Genomic DNA, 18,973 nt, shown 5'->3' with positions numbered 1-18,973 from the left:
AAACTAACTCACTAAACTTTCCCCAGCTTTTTTTTTCCTTGTAGTCCCCCAAGCTTTATTTTCTTTACCAACCTGTCCGGTAATGGGGTTTAAGTGGCCTGCCTCCTTTTTGGTTGTGTTTTGCAGATCGAATGACGGGACACATTGAGCAAGTGGATGGTGCCTAGCTACAGAGCCCAGCTTCCCTGACTCAGGGCATACCTGCATTGCTGGTACCCCAGTGTGTGTGTGTGTGTGTGTGTGTGTGTGTGTGTGTGTGTGTGTCTGTGTGTGTGTGTGTCTGTCTGTCTGTCTGTTTCACGTGAGAGCTTTGGGGCATTCCTCGAATACCTGCTTAGGAAGAGACCAAGTCTGGAGATCATTCTCAAGGACTCCTTGCCACAAGGGTAGGAGCATCGGGGAGTCGCCGTCATGCTGAAGCAGATACTGTCAGATATGTACATTGATCCTGAGCTCCTGGCCGAGCTCAGCGAAGAGCAGAAGCAAATCCTGTTCTTCAAGATGAGGGAGGAGCAGATCCGCAGGTGGAAAGAGAGAGAAGCAGCTTTGGAAAAAAAAGAGGCGGGATCGCTGGGGAGATCCAAACCCAGAAAAGGTAAGCTCCCTCCTGGCCCTCCTTGTTCGGAGGCACAGGCTCAGTGGGAAAGTGCACTTGACTTGTTTTTAAATCTTAGACAAGTCAGGAACACGTCCTGGGCATGCCAGGAGCTTTTTCCAGTTGGGTTACCAATTACACGGTGTGAGTCTGTCTTTAATAGTGTAATTTATCAACTAGTCTTTTACACTTACATACATTCACATACATACACGTACATACAAAATACACGTACTATGATAGTTATTCGCCTTTGTGAAGAAGATACTTGCAACCAGGAGTGATTTTATGTCTAGGTCTGAATACCCTGGAACCTGTGTGATCTGCCAATGTAAGGTGGGCATAGAGAAGACTGCCAAAATCTTTCTCTACTCTAGTCCTTAAAATGCTACCATTTCTTAAATCTTAGAGCTGGGTAAAAAGAATGTATTTGTCTTAACACATAGCCTCTTCCTGAGGTTCTGTGAAGAAACTTGGAGTAAGGTTGGGTATACATTAAGTCACTGACACTTCCCCATTAATTAATTCACCTGATCCATTTCCTCTGTAAATTGAGGGGAACTTCAGGTAACTGGGTCATTTGATCATAGATTACAATCTGGGAGAGACCTCAAAGGTAATCTAGTTACAGATGAAGAAACCAGGGTCTAAGGGGGTTAGATGACTGGTCTGAGGTCACACATGTATTAAGTAGTTAGTTAGGTTAGGATTTGAATCTAGATCTTTTCTTTGACTTCCTTTTCATTGAACCACACTGTCTCTGTGGATTTCAAGTTTTACAAAGGAAGGCTGACTAATTGAAGGGTTTATGAGTGCCACCTGCCAGGGCAGGCTTCTGAACACAAGTTAGAGCCATAGCTTTACCTAAAGCATGGCCCTATTGAAAATTTTTTAAATGACACATAGATGTCGCCTTCTTCTTATTGCCTTGTCATAGATTCCTATGTTATCAGATAACATTATTACTGAAATCAGGGGCAACATTGTTGTGAATTGTACTAGTGCACAGAAAGCCTTCCTTAACCCCTCTTAATTCTAGCTTTTCCTCTTTTTAGAATTATTTAAAAATAATTTAAATTATTTTCCTCTTTTAATTATTTCCTATTTATCCTATATATAACTTGGGTTTTTTTTTGTGGATGGATGGATAGATAGATAAGATAGCTAGATATAGATATGTACATATATATGCATGTTCTCCAACATTGGATTGTAAGTTCCTTGAGGGCAGGGACTGTCACTTGTCTCTTTTTGTATTACCAGCTCTTAGCACAGTGCCTAGAACATAGTAAGTGCTTAATAAATATTTATTAAATTGAACTGTAGGGAAGGTCTTTATAAACCTTAATTCACATTTATATGGTGCTTTATATGACAACAATATAATTACATTGTCTTTTTTCCCCCCCGGGGCAATGAGAGTTAAGTGATTTGCCCAGGGTCACACAGCTAGTAACTGTCAAGTGTCTGAGGTCACATTTGAAGTCAGGTCCTCCTGAATCCAGCTTTATCCACTGTGCCACCTAGCTGCCCCCAATTACATTGTCTTAAAAATAAACTTCCAATGTTAAGGGGCTGTGCCTCATCTTCCTCAGTGTGTATAGCATGGTGCTCCCTATATCCTGGTGAATGCATCTTATTGATTAGACTGGTTTTCTTTCATTATTAAGTAACTTACTTTAAAAAAGAAGAAGAAGAAAAGAAAAGAAAGGAAAACTGATAAGATTGCCCAGGACTTGAGAATGGCAGTTATAAATGTCTCCAGGAAGCCTTTCCCAATTCTCTTTACTTCCAATGCCTTTCTTCTGTTGATTATTTGTAATTTATGCTGCTTTTAGCGTGCTTTCTCAAAGTAGTTTGCATGTTGTCTCCTTCATTAAACAAGCTCCTTGAGATCAGGGATTGGCTTTTACCATTCTTTGTCTCTCCATCATTTAGCACAATGTCTAGTACATAATCGGCATTTAATAAATGTTTTATTGACTGGCTTACAAATTATTCTGCCTACACACCAAACAAAAAAAAAATCAGTGTGCCATTCTTATGATGTTTTCCATAGTTTTCAAAAATGTATTGCCCCTTATTTTTGGAGATCAGAAAAACTGAAACACTCAGAGAATAGGTGTGGGTGGGTTTTTTTTTTTTAACAAGTTCTGTAAAAATGAATGAGATACTAATGGATTTGAGGAAACCAGTATTTTTTCTTCACAATAATGTTTGGATTGTTTTGTTCTTGCTTTATTTTTCTTTTTACCAGACCTGTGATGTCATTGGTATTGGGAACTTCCAGTAAAGACACTTCTTTTACCAACACCCTGCTTTGAAACTTACAGTCTTAGAGTGTTACATGGGGGTACTGAGAGGTTAAGTAATTTAACTAGGTTTATATAGCCAGTATATAGGAAAGGCAGAACTTGAATCTAGGTCTTTTTGCCTCTGAAGTCAGCTTTCTAGCCACTACATCATGCCTTCTCTCAGTGTCTGAGGAAATCAGTTTTTCTCCACAAGCAAATTTTCCAGATCACAGGTTTCAACATCAAAACTTTAAATTTCAACAAATTTTCCAACTTGAGTAAGGTAGCAAGATATAAGATAAACCAACAGATATAATCTGCAGTGCTATTAACCACAAACAGGAATAAGATGATTCCAGAGAGAAATAGCTTTATAATAACAGTAAAATACATCAAATATTTGGGTATTAACTTGTAAAGACATGCAAGAGATACTGCTAAAATGATAGAAATCTAGGAAAAACTGAAAATGGAGAGGGATATGCCTTTATTATGGTTATATCAAGGAAAATCTAGGAAAAGTATCAATACTTCCCAAACTAATTTATGGGTTCAGTGTAATAGTAGTACAAATTTCAATGGATTATTTCATAGAATTAGATTAAGTCAGAGTAGAATTAATATAGAAAAGTAGGTGAGCAAGGATATCAAGAATGATGAAAAAGAAAACCAAGGAACAGTAAATGGCCCTTCCAGATTTAGAGGCAGTGCAGTAGGGGAGAAAAGGCACAGGCTTTGTTGTAAGGAGATCTACATTCCCTTCCACCCTGTAGCACTTACTAACTGTATGATGTAGATCAAGGTACTTAACTACTCTGAGTCTGTGCTCTCATATGTAAAACGATACTACTAGTACTACCACTACCACTACTAGTACGAGTACTAGTACTACTACCACCACTATTAATACTTCACTATCTGCACTTTGTAAACCTCACAGTGCTTATCAAGTGGGGCAGCTAGGTGGCCCAGTCGATAGAGTACGATACCTGGAGTCAGGGAGATCTGAGTTCAAATCCAGAACTTACTGGCTGAATGACATTGGGCATATCCCTTAATCTCTTTTTGCCTCAGTTTCCTCAACTATGGAATAGGGACAACAAAAGCACCTACCTACCAGGGTTGTTGTGAGGATCAAATGAGATAATAATTGTAAAAGTGCTTATCACTTCACCTGACACATAGTGAATAAATAAATGTCAGTTGTTATTATATTGTTGTTATTTTAGAAATGTGAGCTTTAAAAAAGCTTGATACTATAAGAAAAGTGGAAAAATAGGTAGATGGAGCAGAATAGAGACCCCAGTGTAAGTAAGACTTGTATTAGTATAGGAAAGTCCATATGGGGAAATTCCCTCACTTGATCTATGCTATTTGCCCCCTCCTTAGCAAGTTATAGAGAATTTCCTGGTGGCCTTGAGAAGTTATTTGCTCAGGGTGACACAGCCAATATAAGGTGGGACTTGAAGCCAAGTTTTCCTTGCTGGAGGCAACATTGCTTCATGTATGTGGTTAGTTATTGATAAATCTATGCTTGGAAATAAAGGAGAATGCAATTCTGATTTAATAAAAGGTGTTGGGAAAATTGGATAGCTGGATGGTCGAAAATGGCCTTGGATCCATACCTTACAACTACGGCATGATGACAAATTGGATCAGTGATACCCACAATAATTAAAAACTAGAAAAAATCCCCCCCTTTTTTTCAACTATGGAGAGGAAGAACATGTTTATCAATCCAAAAACTGGAAGATATTTCATACAAAATTGATGGCTTTGGTTATACAAAGATAAAATATTTTTTGTTCAATAATAAGCAATACCCTTGAGATTCAAAGAACTTAAATTGGTGGTGGTGGTGGGAATATTTGTAGTTAATATATCAGGTAAAGAGCTGACATCCAAGTTTTATGGAAATTATATATATATATAATATCAACACCACACACATATACATATATACATATGAACATACATGTGTATATATGTGCGTATATGTGTATCTCCATAAAAGTAATACTTCCTAGTAGAGTGTGTCAAAGGACATGACCAGATAATTTTTGATGGAGGAAACACAAACTATTCATAACTACATGACAAATTCCCTCATAATCACAGAAATACAAACTAAAACAAACTTAGGATTCCATGAAATGACCAATAAAATGGCAAAGTAGCAAAATTAGTAAATAAAATTAAATTAGCAAGTTAAAATGAACAAATTAGCAAAATAAAATTGAATGTTAACACAGTTTTGAAGAAATCAACCCTCAAATATATTATTGATTAGACTTGAAACTGGAGGAAGAGCAATATTCTACAATAAAATTTTTATTTTTTAATTTTTTTTGCGAGGCAATGGGGGTTAAGTGACTTGCCCAGGGTCACACAGCTAGTAAGTGTCAAATGTCTGAGGCCGGATTTGAACTCAGGAACTCCTGAATTCAGGGCCGGTGCTTTATCCACTGCACCACCTAGCTGCCCCTACAATAAAATTTTTTAAAACACTGATTTTATCCTCTAATTCAGTGATTCCATTAGTAATATTTTATTCTAAAAATATTACTAAAAAGCAAAAAAATCTATATATTCAAAAATGGGGGCAGCTCGGTGGTGCAGTGGATAGAGCACTGGCCCTGGAGTAAGAAAGACCCATCTTTGTGAGCTTTTCTAGCTGTGTGACCCTGGGCAAGCTACTTAACTGTTTGCCTCGGTTTCCTCATCTGTAAAATGAGCTGGAGAAGGAAATAGCAAACCACTTGAGTATTTTTGTCAATAAAACCACAAGTAGAGTCATGAAGAACCAGACACAACTGGAACAACTGAACAACTACTATATGCTGTACCTTAAGATTTCTAGCTGCTTGCATATAGTCCAACTCTATGCACAAAATTCTCCTTGGAGATATGGGGGAAAACCATCAGGAAAAATACAGATACAAAGGTAAAGGTACTTCAGATACCCAGACTCCCCAGAGTGCTGCTCAGCCATAGTATGGTCTTAGTTGATTTTGAGATATATGCATTTAAAGTAGTAAGATTTCTTTCTTTTAAAAATTCTCTGTAATTGACTTCATTAATCAGAATAATTTCCCTTCTGCTTTTCTCCCCTTCACCCCATGTTTATCTAGATTAATGAACAGATTGGGAAAAAGTCAACTTGAATTAGTGATCTTGTGTTGACTCCTACAGCATGAGATAACATGTAAAATGCTTCGTAAGCCTTAAATTGCTATAGAGGACGCAGAAACCCAGAAGGGTTGTTACTTGTAAAGTATCACAAAGTTAGTAAATAGAAGGGCTAGAATTTGAACTCAGGTCCTTTAATATTAGATCCAGTGCTCTTTACACTGTGCTAATCCTTTTCCATTCAATAAATCAGCAAACATTGGCCTCTTTCGCTCTCCTCACCAAATTCTTATGCTCCTTAATAAATACTTAAAAGTCTGAACTCTTGCTAAAGCTTATAATTTATGATGACCACTCATTAGATTTATAGGCAGTCTAGCTAGAATTTTAGCCCCATACAGATGGCAATAATATAGATAGCAACCTTACACTCTTATCTAGAAGTTATTCATAAAAAACAAAAACAAAAATAAAAACTAACTTATTTAAGGTAACCCCTTTTGACTACTTCCTGTGCTAAGTAATGCTTCAGATCTGAGAAATGAAATTAGTGATGGAGGATCACAGCCAGGGTTGTGTTCTTTGCCATCACAAAAAGAGCAGCTATAAACTTTTTTTTAAAACAAATAGGTCCTTTCCCCCACTTTTAAAAAATCTCTTTGGTGCTATCCCAAAGAGATCATAAAAAAGGGAAAGGGACCTACATGTGCAAAAATATTTATAGCAGCTCTATTTGTGGTGGCAAAATATTGGAAATTGAGGGGATGCCCATCAATTGAAGAATGGCTGAACAAGTTGTGATATATGAATGTGATGGAATACTATTGTGCAATAAGAAATGATGAGCAGGCAGATTTCAGAAAAACCTGGAAATACTTGTATAAACTGATGCAAAGTAAAATGAGCAGAACCAGGAGAACATTATACACAGTAACAGCAACATTTTGTGATGATCAACTGTGAATGAGTTAGCTCTTCTCAGCATCCACATCCAGATAAAGAACTAATAGACTCTGAATGCATACTGAAGCATACTATTTTCCACTTATTAAATTTTTTTAATAGTTTTTTTTCCTTTTGGCCTGTTTTTTCTTTCACAACTGTGACTAATAGGGAAACACATTTTGTGTAATTGCACATATATAACCTAGGTCATATTGCTTACCATTTGGGGAAGAGAGGAGGGGAGGGAGAGAGGGAGAAAATGTGGAATTTGGAGAAAATCGTATAAAAATGAATGCTAAAAATTATCTTTACCTCTATGTCTTTACATAAAATGTCTTTACATATATGTCTTTATAAAAATATCTTTGGGATACAGACTTATTAGTGGTATTGTATCACAGGGTATGTACAATTTTATAGCCCTTTGGGCATAGTTCTAAATTGTTCTCTTGAATGGTTAGATCAGTTCATAACTCTACCAACAGTTCATTAGTGTCCCAATAAAAGTGACATTTTAAAAATATTTGTTTAATTGATTTAAAGTAATAATAATAAAACCTATTATATATTAAGATCTAGAACATATATTTTCAAAACTATTTTCCAAGCAAAAAAAAAATCATTGCTTTACATACTTTTACAAATCTAGTTAATGTCTGGCTTAATAGAAGACTGCTAGATTCTCATATCTGTTTCTGGGTTCAATCTGTCAGGATATGGTGTTTTGGAAGAAAATCTAGATTCACAGATATGTCATTGGGACACATAGGTGATGCAGTAAATAGGATGCTGGTCCCAGAGTCAGAAAGACTAGAGTTAGAACCCCCAATTAGCCATTTAATAGTTGTATGACCCTGGGCATTTAACCTTTGCCTACCTCAGTTTCCTCATCTATAAAATAGCAATAATAATATCACCCACATTCTAGTGTGGTCAAATGAGATGATATTTGTAAGACACATTGAAAACCTTAAAGTGCTTCATAAATTTTCATTGTTATTATTATTATCATCCTGTCTGCTATTTGAGAATTGCATGTGATATGCAAGTTGGAGCTGGAAAGCAAACCCTAAAGTTCTAGTCAGTGTCAACATATGCTAGGTAACTGTTTGCAGAGTATTCTGTAATTGTTCACCTTTATTTGCAAGTTGATCTTAATGAAGTTCACTATAGGGACAGAAATGTGGTTGCTGTCTGTGGCAGCTCTTATCTTCTCTGCAGAGTCTGATAAAATCACTCCCATGTCTCAGTGTCTGAGTTCATGCTCAGTTGTAACTACAATTAGTTCTCAACCTTAGCCGTTTGCTAAGTAATTATTAATGTCCCTTTTCATGTCCTTCCATTCTTTCTGGTGTTGCTCTTTGGCCCCCATTGGAGAACTCGGTTGGACATAAACAGTCAGTCAATGGGAAGAGTATTATGTGTGCAGTCAATCTAAATTTAGGTACATAGGACTGTAGATTTAGAGCTAAAAGGGATGTTAGAGGCATCCAGTCCAAAACGACCCCATATGTTATCACATAACTGAATGTGGAGGTCATGAAACATTTGGTATAAGCATTTGATTTGCATACCTGTTTTATATACCCAGGGTCAAGTAAAAATTTCTAAGGCAAAAAGGGATTGATAGTGGAAAAAGTTTAAGAAGTCCTGATCTAGTCCAACCCCCTCATTTAGCAGATGAGGAAACTGAGGCCAGGGTCACACAGGTAGTGAGTAGCAAAGCTGGCATTTTTAGGTCCCAGAGATTTGTAGGAAAGAGATAGAGTGAGAGATTGTAAAGATTAAAAAATACTGGCACTGAGCCAGGAGAGGAACCAGATGAAAAGTGAGATGAAAAGCAGTTGTCAGATGCCAAACAAGTGGAGTAAATATAGTATTAGACTTAGACCATAAAAAAGGAAAAAGGACCCACATGTACAGAAATATATATAGAAGCTCTATTTGTGGTGGCAAAGAACTAACTGAGGGGATGCCCATCAATTGGGGAATAGCTAAACAAGTTGTGATATATGAAAGTATTAGAATTGGAATCAAGAAAATCTTGGTTCAAATCCTGCCTCAGATATTTATTGGCTGTGTAACTACAGGCAAATCACTTAACCTTTCTGGGCCTCAGTATCTTCATCTATAAAATTGAAACAATGATTCCTAAAGTTCCTACCTCAGAGGGTTGTTATAAAGCTTAAATGAGATGAATGTAAAGAACTTTGCAAATCTTAAGGTACTAAATAAATAGTAATTATTATGCTTTAGCTTATATATTCAATAATTATATATTAATCACTGTTATGGCTCCATACATGTAAATTATTATTATGTTATATTTGATTTTTATATTTAAGAATTATATTTTTATATAGCTATATAAGCAATTAGATTATTAATTAATTATTAAATATTTTATATTTAATAATTATATATAGGAAGTCCTAAAAGTCTTAGTGCAGTTTTAAGCTTTAATAGTTTTAAAATAGCATTTACTAGCTTTTAAAGGGTATTTGTTGTTGTTATGAATATTTTGTGCAGAACTTTAGGATTTGTAAAGTTCTTTATATATTTTGACTCATTTGAACCCCACAACATCATAATAATTATTATCATTCACTACTCCACTCTTTGGCATTGGTCTACATTTTATGTTTTTGTCAGACTTTCTGGCTTCTTATGCACTCACAACCATTTTTTTCCTTTCTTTTTTCTTTTTTTTAAATTTAGAATTTTATTTTTCCCAAATTACATGTAAATACAAATTTTGACATCATTTTTTAAAACTTTGTGTTCCAAATTCTCTTCTTCCCTCCCTCCCCCCAAGAACTCAAACAATTCAATATAAGCTATACATGAGGAGTCATGCAAAACATTTCCACATTAGCCAGGTTGTGAAAGAAAACAAACGAAAATGTTAGATAAAGGAACTAACAAAAAAATTATGCTTCAATCTGTATTGACACCATAAGTTCTCTCCTATAGATGGATTGCATTTTTCATAAGACCTTCAGAGTTGTCTTAGATCATTGCATTGCTGAAAATAACCAAGTCATTCACGGCAGATCATCTTATAGTATTGCTGTTATGTTGTATACAGTACATTTCACTTTGCATCAGCTCATGTAGGTCTTTCTAGTTTTTTCTGATAGCATCTTGCTCATCATTTTTATAGTAAACTACATTTATATAGTACCGTAAAGAGAGATTTCCTTACAACAAACCCAAGAGGTTGATTATTGCAACAACAGTAATAGATAACATTTATATAGTACCTTATACCTGACAAAGAACTTTCTTCACAATAGCCCAGCAAAGTACCATGTTTTATCATCATCAGTCACTATCACGCAATGTTTAGCATCATCAATCCATCTTCATCAGAATCATCATCAGTCACTATCATCAACCAATCCTCATCTTCATCCAATCATCATCAATCAATCAACAAATCATCATCATCTTACATTATTCTTGCCTCTGCTTCAAAATCTTTTTTTTTACAATTACTATTGTTAACTGTTTCCCTCCATCCTATTCCCTCCCCCATGATATTTACTATTTTCTATCTTCTTTCACCCTATCCTTCCTCAAAAGTGTTTTGCTTCTGACTGCCCTCTCCCCAATCTATCCTCCCTTCTTTCACCCCTCCCTCCTTATCCCTTTCCTCTCTTACTTTCCTGCAGGGTTAGATAGATTACCCCACCCAGTTGAGTGTGTATGTTATTCTTTCCTTGAGCCAATTCTGATGAGATTAAGGTCTTTGAGCCAATTCTGATGAGTGTAAGGCTCTTTCACTGACCCACTCCTCCCCTATCTTTCCATCCAACTCCATAAGCCCTTTCTTGCTTCTTTCATGTGGGATTTCACCCCATTCTACCTCTCCCCTTCACACTCCCCCAGTGCAATCCTCTCACCCCTCAATTTTACCCTAAAGATGTCATCATGGGGCAGCTAGGTGACACAGTGGACAAAGCACCTGTCCTGGACCCAGGAGGACCTGAGCCCAAATCTGGCCTCAGACACTCACCCGCTGCACAACCCTGGGTATGCCACCCAACCCTTACCACCCCACATAAAAAAGATAAACAAAAAATAAATGCTTTACAGATATCATCCTTTCATAATCAATTCACATCTGTGCCCTCTGTCTAAATTTATTCCTATCATCTGCCCTAATACTGACAAAGTTCTTATGAGTTAGATATATCATCTTCCCATGTAGGAATTTAAACAGTTTAACCTTTTAACATCCCTCTTGATTTCTTTTTCTTGTTTACCTTTTTATGCTTTTCTAGGGTCTTGTATTTGAAAGTCATATTTTCTATTCAGTTCAGGTCTTTTCATCATGAATACTTGAAAGTTCTCTTTTTTCATTGAAGTCCCATTTTTTCCCCATGAAGGATTATAATCAGTTCTTCTGGGTAGGTGATTCTTGGTTGTAATCCCAATTCCTTTGCCCTCTAGAATATCATATTCCATGCCCTCTGATCCTTTAATGTATAAGCTGCTAGATCTTGTGCTATCCTGACTGTGGCTCCACAGTACTTGAATTATTTCTTTTTGACTGCTTGCAATATTTTCTCATTGACCTGGGAGCTCTGGAATTTGGCTATAATACTCCTGGAAGTTTTCATTTTGGAATCTCTTTCAAGACATGATTGGTGGATTCTTTCAATTTCTATTTTACCTTCTGTTTCTAGAATATTAGGGAAATTTTTCCTGACAATCTCTTGGAAGATGACATCTAAGCTCTTATTTTGATCGTGGTTTTCTGGTAGTCCAATAATGTTCAAATGATCTCTCCTGGATCTATTTTTCAGGTCAGCTGTTTTCCCAAGAAGATATTTCACATTACCCTCTTTTTTTTTTTATTCATTTGGATTTGCTTTATTGTCTTGGTTTCTCATAAAGTCATTAGCTTCCATTTGTTCAATCCTAATTCTTAGGCAATTACTTTCCTCAGGGAGCTTTTCCATTTGGCTTCTCAAGCTGTTGAATTTTTTTCATGACTTTCCTGCATCACTCTCATTTTTTCCTCTAACTCTCTTACTTTATCTTCAACATTTTTTTTGAGAGCTTCTATGGCCTGAGACCAATTCATATTTTTCTTGGAAGCTTTGGATGTAGGAGCACTGACATTGCTATCTTCTTTTGAGTGTGTACCTTGATCTTCCTTGTCACCAAAGAAACTTTCTCTGATCTGCCTCTTTCTCTGTCTTCTCATTTTGCCCACCTGTTTTTTGACTTTTAACTCCTTCTTAAAGTGGGGCACTGTTTCTAGGCTATACTGCCCCAAGCTTAAGGGGGTCCAAGGTGGCATGATTTAAGGAGTGGCAGGTTCTTCACTTACCTGGCCTGTGCTCTAGTCTGTAAATAACCCCCAGCCTACTTGCTCTTCAACCAGAAAACAAATTTTTTTTTTCCTGCTGGGTTGATAGCTCTGATGAGCCTGTGCCCCTCCCCCCTTGGGCCACCACCACCCAAGGCTGTTTCCTGGTTCCCAGAAGGGGTAAAACAACTGAGTTCTGCCTCAGTGCCAGCAGAGACCATTGTTGTCTCCCCCCCCCCCCCCCGTCCCCAGCCAACCACTCAGCCCTCTCATCAGACTGCGAGCTTAGTTCCAGAAGATGCTGGTACTGCAGCTAATTCAGAGGCTCCAGAGGTCTCTTTCTTTGGCATGGTCTGCCTGGGGCTGGATCTATGTTGTCGCAACCTTGGGATTGGGTTCCAGTTCCGCTCCAGTATAGCAGACCCCTTCTTCCAACCTTCCAAACTGTCTTTGGCTGGAAAATAATCTCATCCCATTCTTTTGTGGGTTCTGCTGCTCCAGGAATTGTCTTATGGCCTTATTTGAAAGGATTTGGAGGGATTTGGGGAGAGCTCCAAGGAGTCACTGTCCTCTCACAACCATTTTTCAACCCTGCCTTTTTCTCCTAGCTACCCTCCCCATTCTGAATTTCTCCATATTTTCCCTGTTATTCTGTGCCTTCCTTCACCCTCCTTCCTCTCCCATGTCTCTGATTCCTCTCTCATTTCCAAGCACAACTATACATACCTGGAATTCCTCATTTTCCTTTCTGCAGACACTATGCACCTCAAAGGGGACCTCCCTTTGGGAAGCAGAGGAAATTCCAATTTTACTGAGCGCTACATTTATTTATCTATTTTTCATTTGTCCTTTGCTGCTTTGTGCATGTGTGTGTTAAAAAAAATTAAATATGCTCATTTGATGTAGTTTAGTAATTTTTTCAGTTATGTCCAACTCTTTGTGACACCATTTAGTGTTTTCTTGGCAATGATACTAGAGTGGTTTGCCACTTCCTTTTCCAGCTCATTGAAAAGAAATGAAAACTGAGGCAAGCAGGGTTAAGTGAGTAGAGATGAAGAATGAGTCAGTGACAGACAAATGTAAGCATTTTACTAATTGCAGAAAGAATAAATACCCTAGAGAGTTTTATTAGATATAACGGCTTGGGGGGGGCGGGGCAATGGGGGTTAAGTGACTTGCCCAGGGTCACACAGCTAGTAAGTGTCAAGTGTCTGAGGTCAGACTTGAACTCAGGTCCTCCTGAATCCTGGGCTGGTTCAAAATCATCAGCAGGAAGTTCCCTTCTGGATGATAATATAACTAAGTTAGGATTTATTTACAGGAGAGAATGTGATTTTGTTTTCTTTTAGATCTTTTTCTCCGTGTGCCTATTGTTAGAGGTTCATTACAAGGCACTAGGTGTCTGTTGCACAAAAAACCAATTCTTAGTTTTAGGAGCCTCTTTCCAAAAGTCCCTTGGAGTAAGAGTTCGGAGGAGCACAAATGTATCGGTGGACAAAGTTACATGAGGACACTTCAGCTGGCACACTTCTCTTACTTAATGTGCTGGATGCTCGAGCCTGCTATAAACTTTTAACCTTTACATTACTGCTTCCTGGTCCCCAGAATAACATGCAGTCCAGCCAGTGTCCACAGGCACCAGGTGCTCACACCTTTGGGACTCCATGTTGTTTGGGTCATTCTTAAGAAACTCAGGAATCTAGGTCAAGATTGCTAGATCAGTTGGTTAGAATGTGGCACTAATAATGCCAAGGTCATGGCTCTGGATGGGGATCATAATAACAATAATACTAACTGCCCCCAATACTTATAATAGTAACAATAATAGTAACAACAATTACAACAATAATGACAATGATTATAATAGTAACAATAATGATAATAATTAATAATAATAATACTTATAATAGTAAACAAAATAAAAATATAGCAAACAATAATGTATATAATGATATATAACACATTTTATTATATTATACAATAATATACAATATAAATAATAAAACTTCATAAATATGGTATATTATATAATAAGCAAATTAATATAGCAAATACATAGATAATAAATATATAAATAAACAATAAAGAAATTATAATAGTAACAACAATTAATAGTAATAATAGAAATGAAAAGAATAACAATATTAATAGTAACAGTAATTATAGTAACAATAATAATACTTATAACAGTAATAACAATTATAATGGGAATAATAACAATTATACTAGTACCAATAATAACTAGAATTTATATGAAGCTTTAAGGTTTGCAAAGTACTTTACAAATATTACCTCATTTGGTACATATATATCATCTGCTCCCTTTCTCTTATGATTTAAAATAAAAAGAAAACTTTGATCAAGGATTTTGCAGAGAAAAAATGAGGGATAAGAATTTAGGCTAGACTTCTTCCCTCTCCTTGTTATATGGCTTCAAAGCCATGTCCCTTCCTGGTCCATTTCAGGGTCATGGAGACCAGAATACAAATAATCCCAAAACCATAGAGTAGTGGATTGAAGTTTAGGTAAATTAATTCTTTTGGGGCCTCGGTTTTCTCATTTATAAAAAGAGGAGGACTGGATTAGATAATCTCTAAATTTCCTTCTACTTTGAAATCCATGTTCCTATAATGTTTTTATATGTAGATCTTCCAGGCATATAGAAATCTCAGAGGAACATAGATTTAAAGGTGAATGAATGAGTTAATAAAAGAGCTAATAAAGCCACAGAAAGTTTAATAATGAAAGAGCTAATAGGCTTGTTGGTGTTCAGTTATTTCCAGTCTTATCTGACTCTTCCTGACCCCATTTGGGGTTTTCTTGGAAAGGATACTGGAGTGGTTTGCCATTTCCTTCTCCAACTCATTTTACAGATGGGGAAACTGAGGCAAATAGGGCTAAGTGACTTTCCCAGGGTCACACAGCTAGTGTCTGAGGCCAGTTTTGAACTCACGAAGATGAGTCTTTGTGAGTCCAGGCCCAGCACTCTATTCACCGTGCCACCTTGCTGCCCCACATAAATAGCACCAGAGAGCAAATAATGAAGTCTGGGGAGACATCTTCAGGAAAATAAGTGATTCTGTGGCTTAGATACTGAAGGAACTGTCAGTTCTCATTTCAGCTTGATTATTTTATGTCACCTTGTGTGAGATGTTTGACTTCTTCATGCATAAACTTCTCCACCCACAAAATGAGACTATCAACATGAAGGAAACCCACAGACTATTTTATAAACAAATGCTAATAGATCCATCTCCTAATAGTTCAGTACCTAGAACATAGTGTTTAATGAATGTCTAGCAACTATTTATCATCCTCATCTCTTAGAGGTAGCTAGGTGGCACCACAGTGCACACCAGCACTGGAGTCAGGAAGACACATCTTTCTGAGTTCAAATCCAGCCGCCGACACGTACCAGCTATGTGACCCTGGGCAAGTCACTTCACCCTGTTTGCTTCAGTTTCTTCATATGTAAAATGAGGATAATGATAGTACCTACTTCTAGGGTTGTCATGAGGACCATAATGAGATAATATTTGTAAAGCATTTAGCACAGTGCCTGGGCCATAGTAAGCACTCTATAAATGTTAGTCATTATTATTATTATTATTATTTGCTTAGCATAGTATCTGGTACATGGTAAGTGCTATATAAATGTTAGTTATTATTGTTATCATTATCTGATGTTCTTTTTTTCTTTCTATCCTATCCTACTTCTACTCATTTCATTATACATCTTATACTGAACAAGTTGGAAACAAAAAATAAAAGGTCTTCTTTGTCTTATCTAATTTTTCCACGCCTTTTAAAGAGCCTAGATATTATAGTAGCAGGAAATAGCAATATACAGTTGAATAGATGTATGACTTTAAGTAGATATGGTTACTATTTACTATAACATTTAGTAAATATATCTACTAATGTAGTGTTTTGTTTTATTTATTTATTTTAGCTTGATGGTTTTTGTTGTTGTTTTTTAGAGAACAGGAAAACTGTAAGTTGGAAGCTTGGAGCAGATAAAGAAGTCTGGGTATGGGTAATGGGGGAACACCAACTAGATAAACCTTACGATGTCATCTGTGATGAAATCATTGCTGAGCGGGCGCAACAGCAGCAAGTCCAGAAAGAAGCGGAGGAGGTCAGGTATGGGATTCCCCACCCCGAGGGAGAAGATGTACCTACCTTTCAGGTGCTTTGTCATGAAGTTTCAGAGTATATGAAAAGATACTCTTGGCTCTCACCTGGAGGTGGACGAGGGGGATAGAGATGAAAAACCTTCACTAGCGTCTTGGTCAAAGAGACTTTTAGAGACATGCCTTCTAATGCTTGTGACTGCAGAGCATCAGAATGAGTACTTGCTAGTTCCAATGAGGCACTATTAACATCCAGGGCGATTTTCAGCCCTTGTGCACACAGAGATTGCCTATGTGGTTTCACAGAGATGCAGCAGTGGGTTCATTTAAAGAGCAGGCCCATAAAAATTTAGCAGAATACAAAGAACATATCCAGCACTCAGTGAACTCTGGTCCATAGGCCTGCCACACCATCAGGGTTGTTGGCTTCCAGGAGTCTCAGCCTAAGAACGCACCAGTGAAAGTGAACTCTCATGGGAGACCAGCCAGAAGTGGGGGCTACTCTGATGATCATAATACAACATGGCCACTGTTGGCTGTAAGATGTTGGCCTCCATCATTCCTTCCACCCCTGCCCTGCTTCCTGTTGGTATTGTGGTTCATTCTGCCAATAATCCTATATCCAAACAGGAATTTTGTAACAGAAGAGATAATGGAGCAGATTTGGGGAGACTCCAGCTTGGTTGACAATGCCATGCATAGTTCCTTTGGCTCTTATAAAAATAACTGGTCCCTTCCTTCCAAAGGAATCATTTATCTTATTAAGGAGGGTTGCCTTGTGGCATGACAGAAGGGTTGCTAAGTTAAACCTTAGACTTGCCAGACATTCACTTCATTCAAACATGGACATCCAGCTTTGAATAGCCCAGAAGGTTGAAAGGCTATTTTTCAAAAAAAGATAATTCCCCTATTGTTTCTTTTCAGAAAAACTCAAGCAAAAGAACCCTCCAGGACTTCCAGGCCTCAGTCACTGCATTCTGATTCAAAAGCAGTGAAAAACTGGGAGGTCCCCAATGCCTGCAAAAGAAGAGACAATGAGAGGGAGTCAGGGACAGAAGCTAGGAAAGCTTCAACACCAGAAGAAGAGAAAACCCAGGTGAGTCTTTCCATTTTCTGAAGGCTAAAAATGACAGAATTCAGGAAGATGGAGGAGAGAAATCAGGGCAGAGTGGATAGAGAACTGGCCTCAGAATCAGGAAGATGTGGGTTCAAGTGCCACCCCTGGAAAATACTGACTGTGATGCTGGGCAAGTGATTTATCCTCTCAGAGTCCAGTTAAGTCTCTGACACCCTAAGTTGCAGAAAAGTTGACCAAGGAATTTTCTCAGTGGGAATTCACTTTGTCAAAGAAATCACAAATAAAGCACCAGCCCTGGAGTCAGGAGGACCTGAGTTCAAATCTGGCCTCAGACACTTAATACTTACTAGCTGTGTGACCTTGGGCACTTGCCCCAAGTTAACTTAACCCCAGTTGCCTCACCCCCAAAAAACCAACCAAACAAAAACAAACCAAAAAAAGAAAGAAATCACAAATCTAGACCACAAAAAAGAAAGAGAATTTCAGAACACACGGGGTGAACAAGGCCAGAGTCTGATCACATAAAATGCTTTGGAGACCTTAAAAGCACAATGTAAATGAAGTTGTTGTCCTTATCATTATTATTATCATGTTAGAACTAGGGCCACATCCCCTTGACTCTAATGGCTCTTAGCCTGATTTAATCTTTTAAATTTGACTTTTTGTTGTTGTTGCTGCTGCTGCTTACTGAAAACAGACGTGGACATCCATTTTTCCAGTATGGTGTTTCACTAAGGCTTCTAAGTACTGCAAGGCAACCTCATGAATAAAATTTGGAATTCCTTTATTTTGAAGTTGAGTCTGGACCTGCTTAGCTCAGCCTGGAGAGGTCTAGTGTGGAAGATAGAGCAATTATAATAATAGGAATGACAGGGAGGAAAATAGCCAGAGTGACATCAAGGATCCAGTGTCCCAAGGAGTGCAGGGTTCAGTGACTTCATACCTGAGCTACTAATAGGAACTGTGGTGAATGAAGAACCCGAGACACAGAGTTTCTGGGTAATTAATGATCAATTTATTAGTTAAGCTGGCTAATAACCAATAAGTTGATGGTCACTGATTTTTCTTAATAACTGAAGACCCCCACTGGAGATACTGAATGCTTTAAATATCTTTGTAAAAGGGGATGCCCCTGGCAAGGGAAGATAGACCCTGATTGGTGGACATTTAATGAGGAGGTGAACTAGGTGTCTTCAGCTCTTCCTGCTGAGAACAGAGCTTGATCATTAGATTCAGTCTCCTCCAGCAATCTGGACAGGGGAATCTATCTCTACCAGTACCACTCTGGTTGGTTTTTCCTTCATGAGCTGTGTCACCCTAAATTCTAATGGAGGGTTACAAGGACAGGGGCCCATTTTCTTGGGGCAAGAACTCCCCTAGACTGGATTCTATTTATATTCTAAACAGAAGTGAGGTTTCTTAGTTAGGTGGGGTCTGGCCCAAAATTGAGGAGCATGTCCCCCCCAGGTTGGGGCAATC

At 37.6% G+C, this 18,973-nt stretch overlaps 1 protein-coding gene across 1 annotated transcript in view; it reads left to right on the top strand.

Moving 5' to 3' along the window:
- The first annotated feature begins 411 nt into the window (after nucleotides 1–411).
- SH2D4A (SH2 domain containing 4A) overlaps nucleotides 412–18,973 on the top strand; it is a 99,802-nt gene continuing 81,240 nt past the window's right edge. Inside the window, exons 1-3 of the mRNA XM_043989243.1 lie at nucleotides 412–595; nucleotides 16,264–16,426; nucleotides 17,341–17,512. Coding sequence (XP_043845178.1) covers nucleotides 412–595; nucleotides 16,264–16,426; nucleotides 17,341–17,512 — 519 coding nt within the window. The remainder of the gene's footprint in view (nucleotides 596–16,263; nucleotides 16,427–17,340; nucleotides 17,513–18,973) is intronic.

The sequence above is a fragment of the Dromiciops gliroides genome, chromosome 2 (assembly GCF_019393635.1).
Source record: "Dromiciops gliroides isolate mDroGli1 chromosome 2, mDroGli1.pri, whole genome shotgun sequence".
NCBI classification, from domain to species: Eukaryota; Metazoa; Chordata; class Mammalia; order Microbiotheria; family Microbiotheriidae; genus Dromiciops; species Dromiciops gliroides.
Note: the sequence above shows the minus strand (reverse complement) of the source record. Positions and strands in the feature narration are given on the sequence as shown.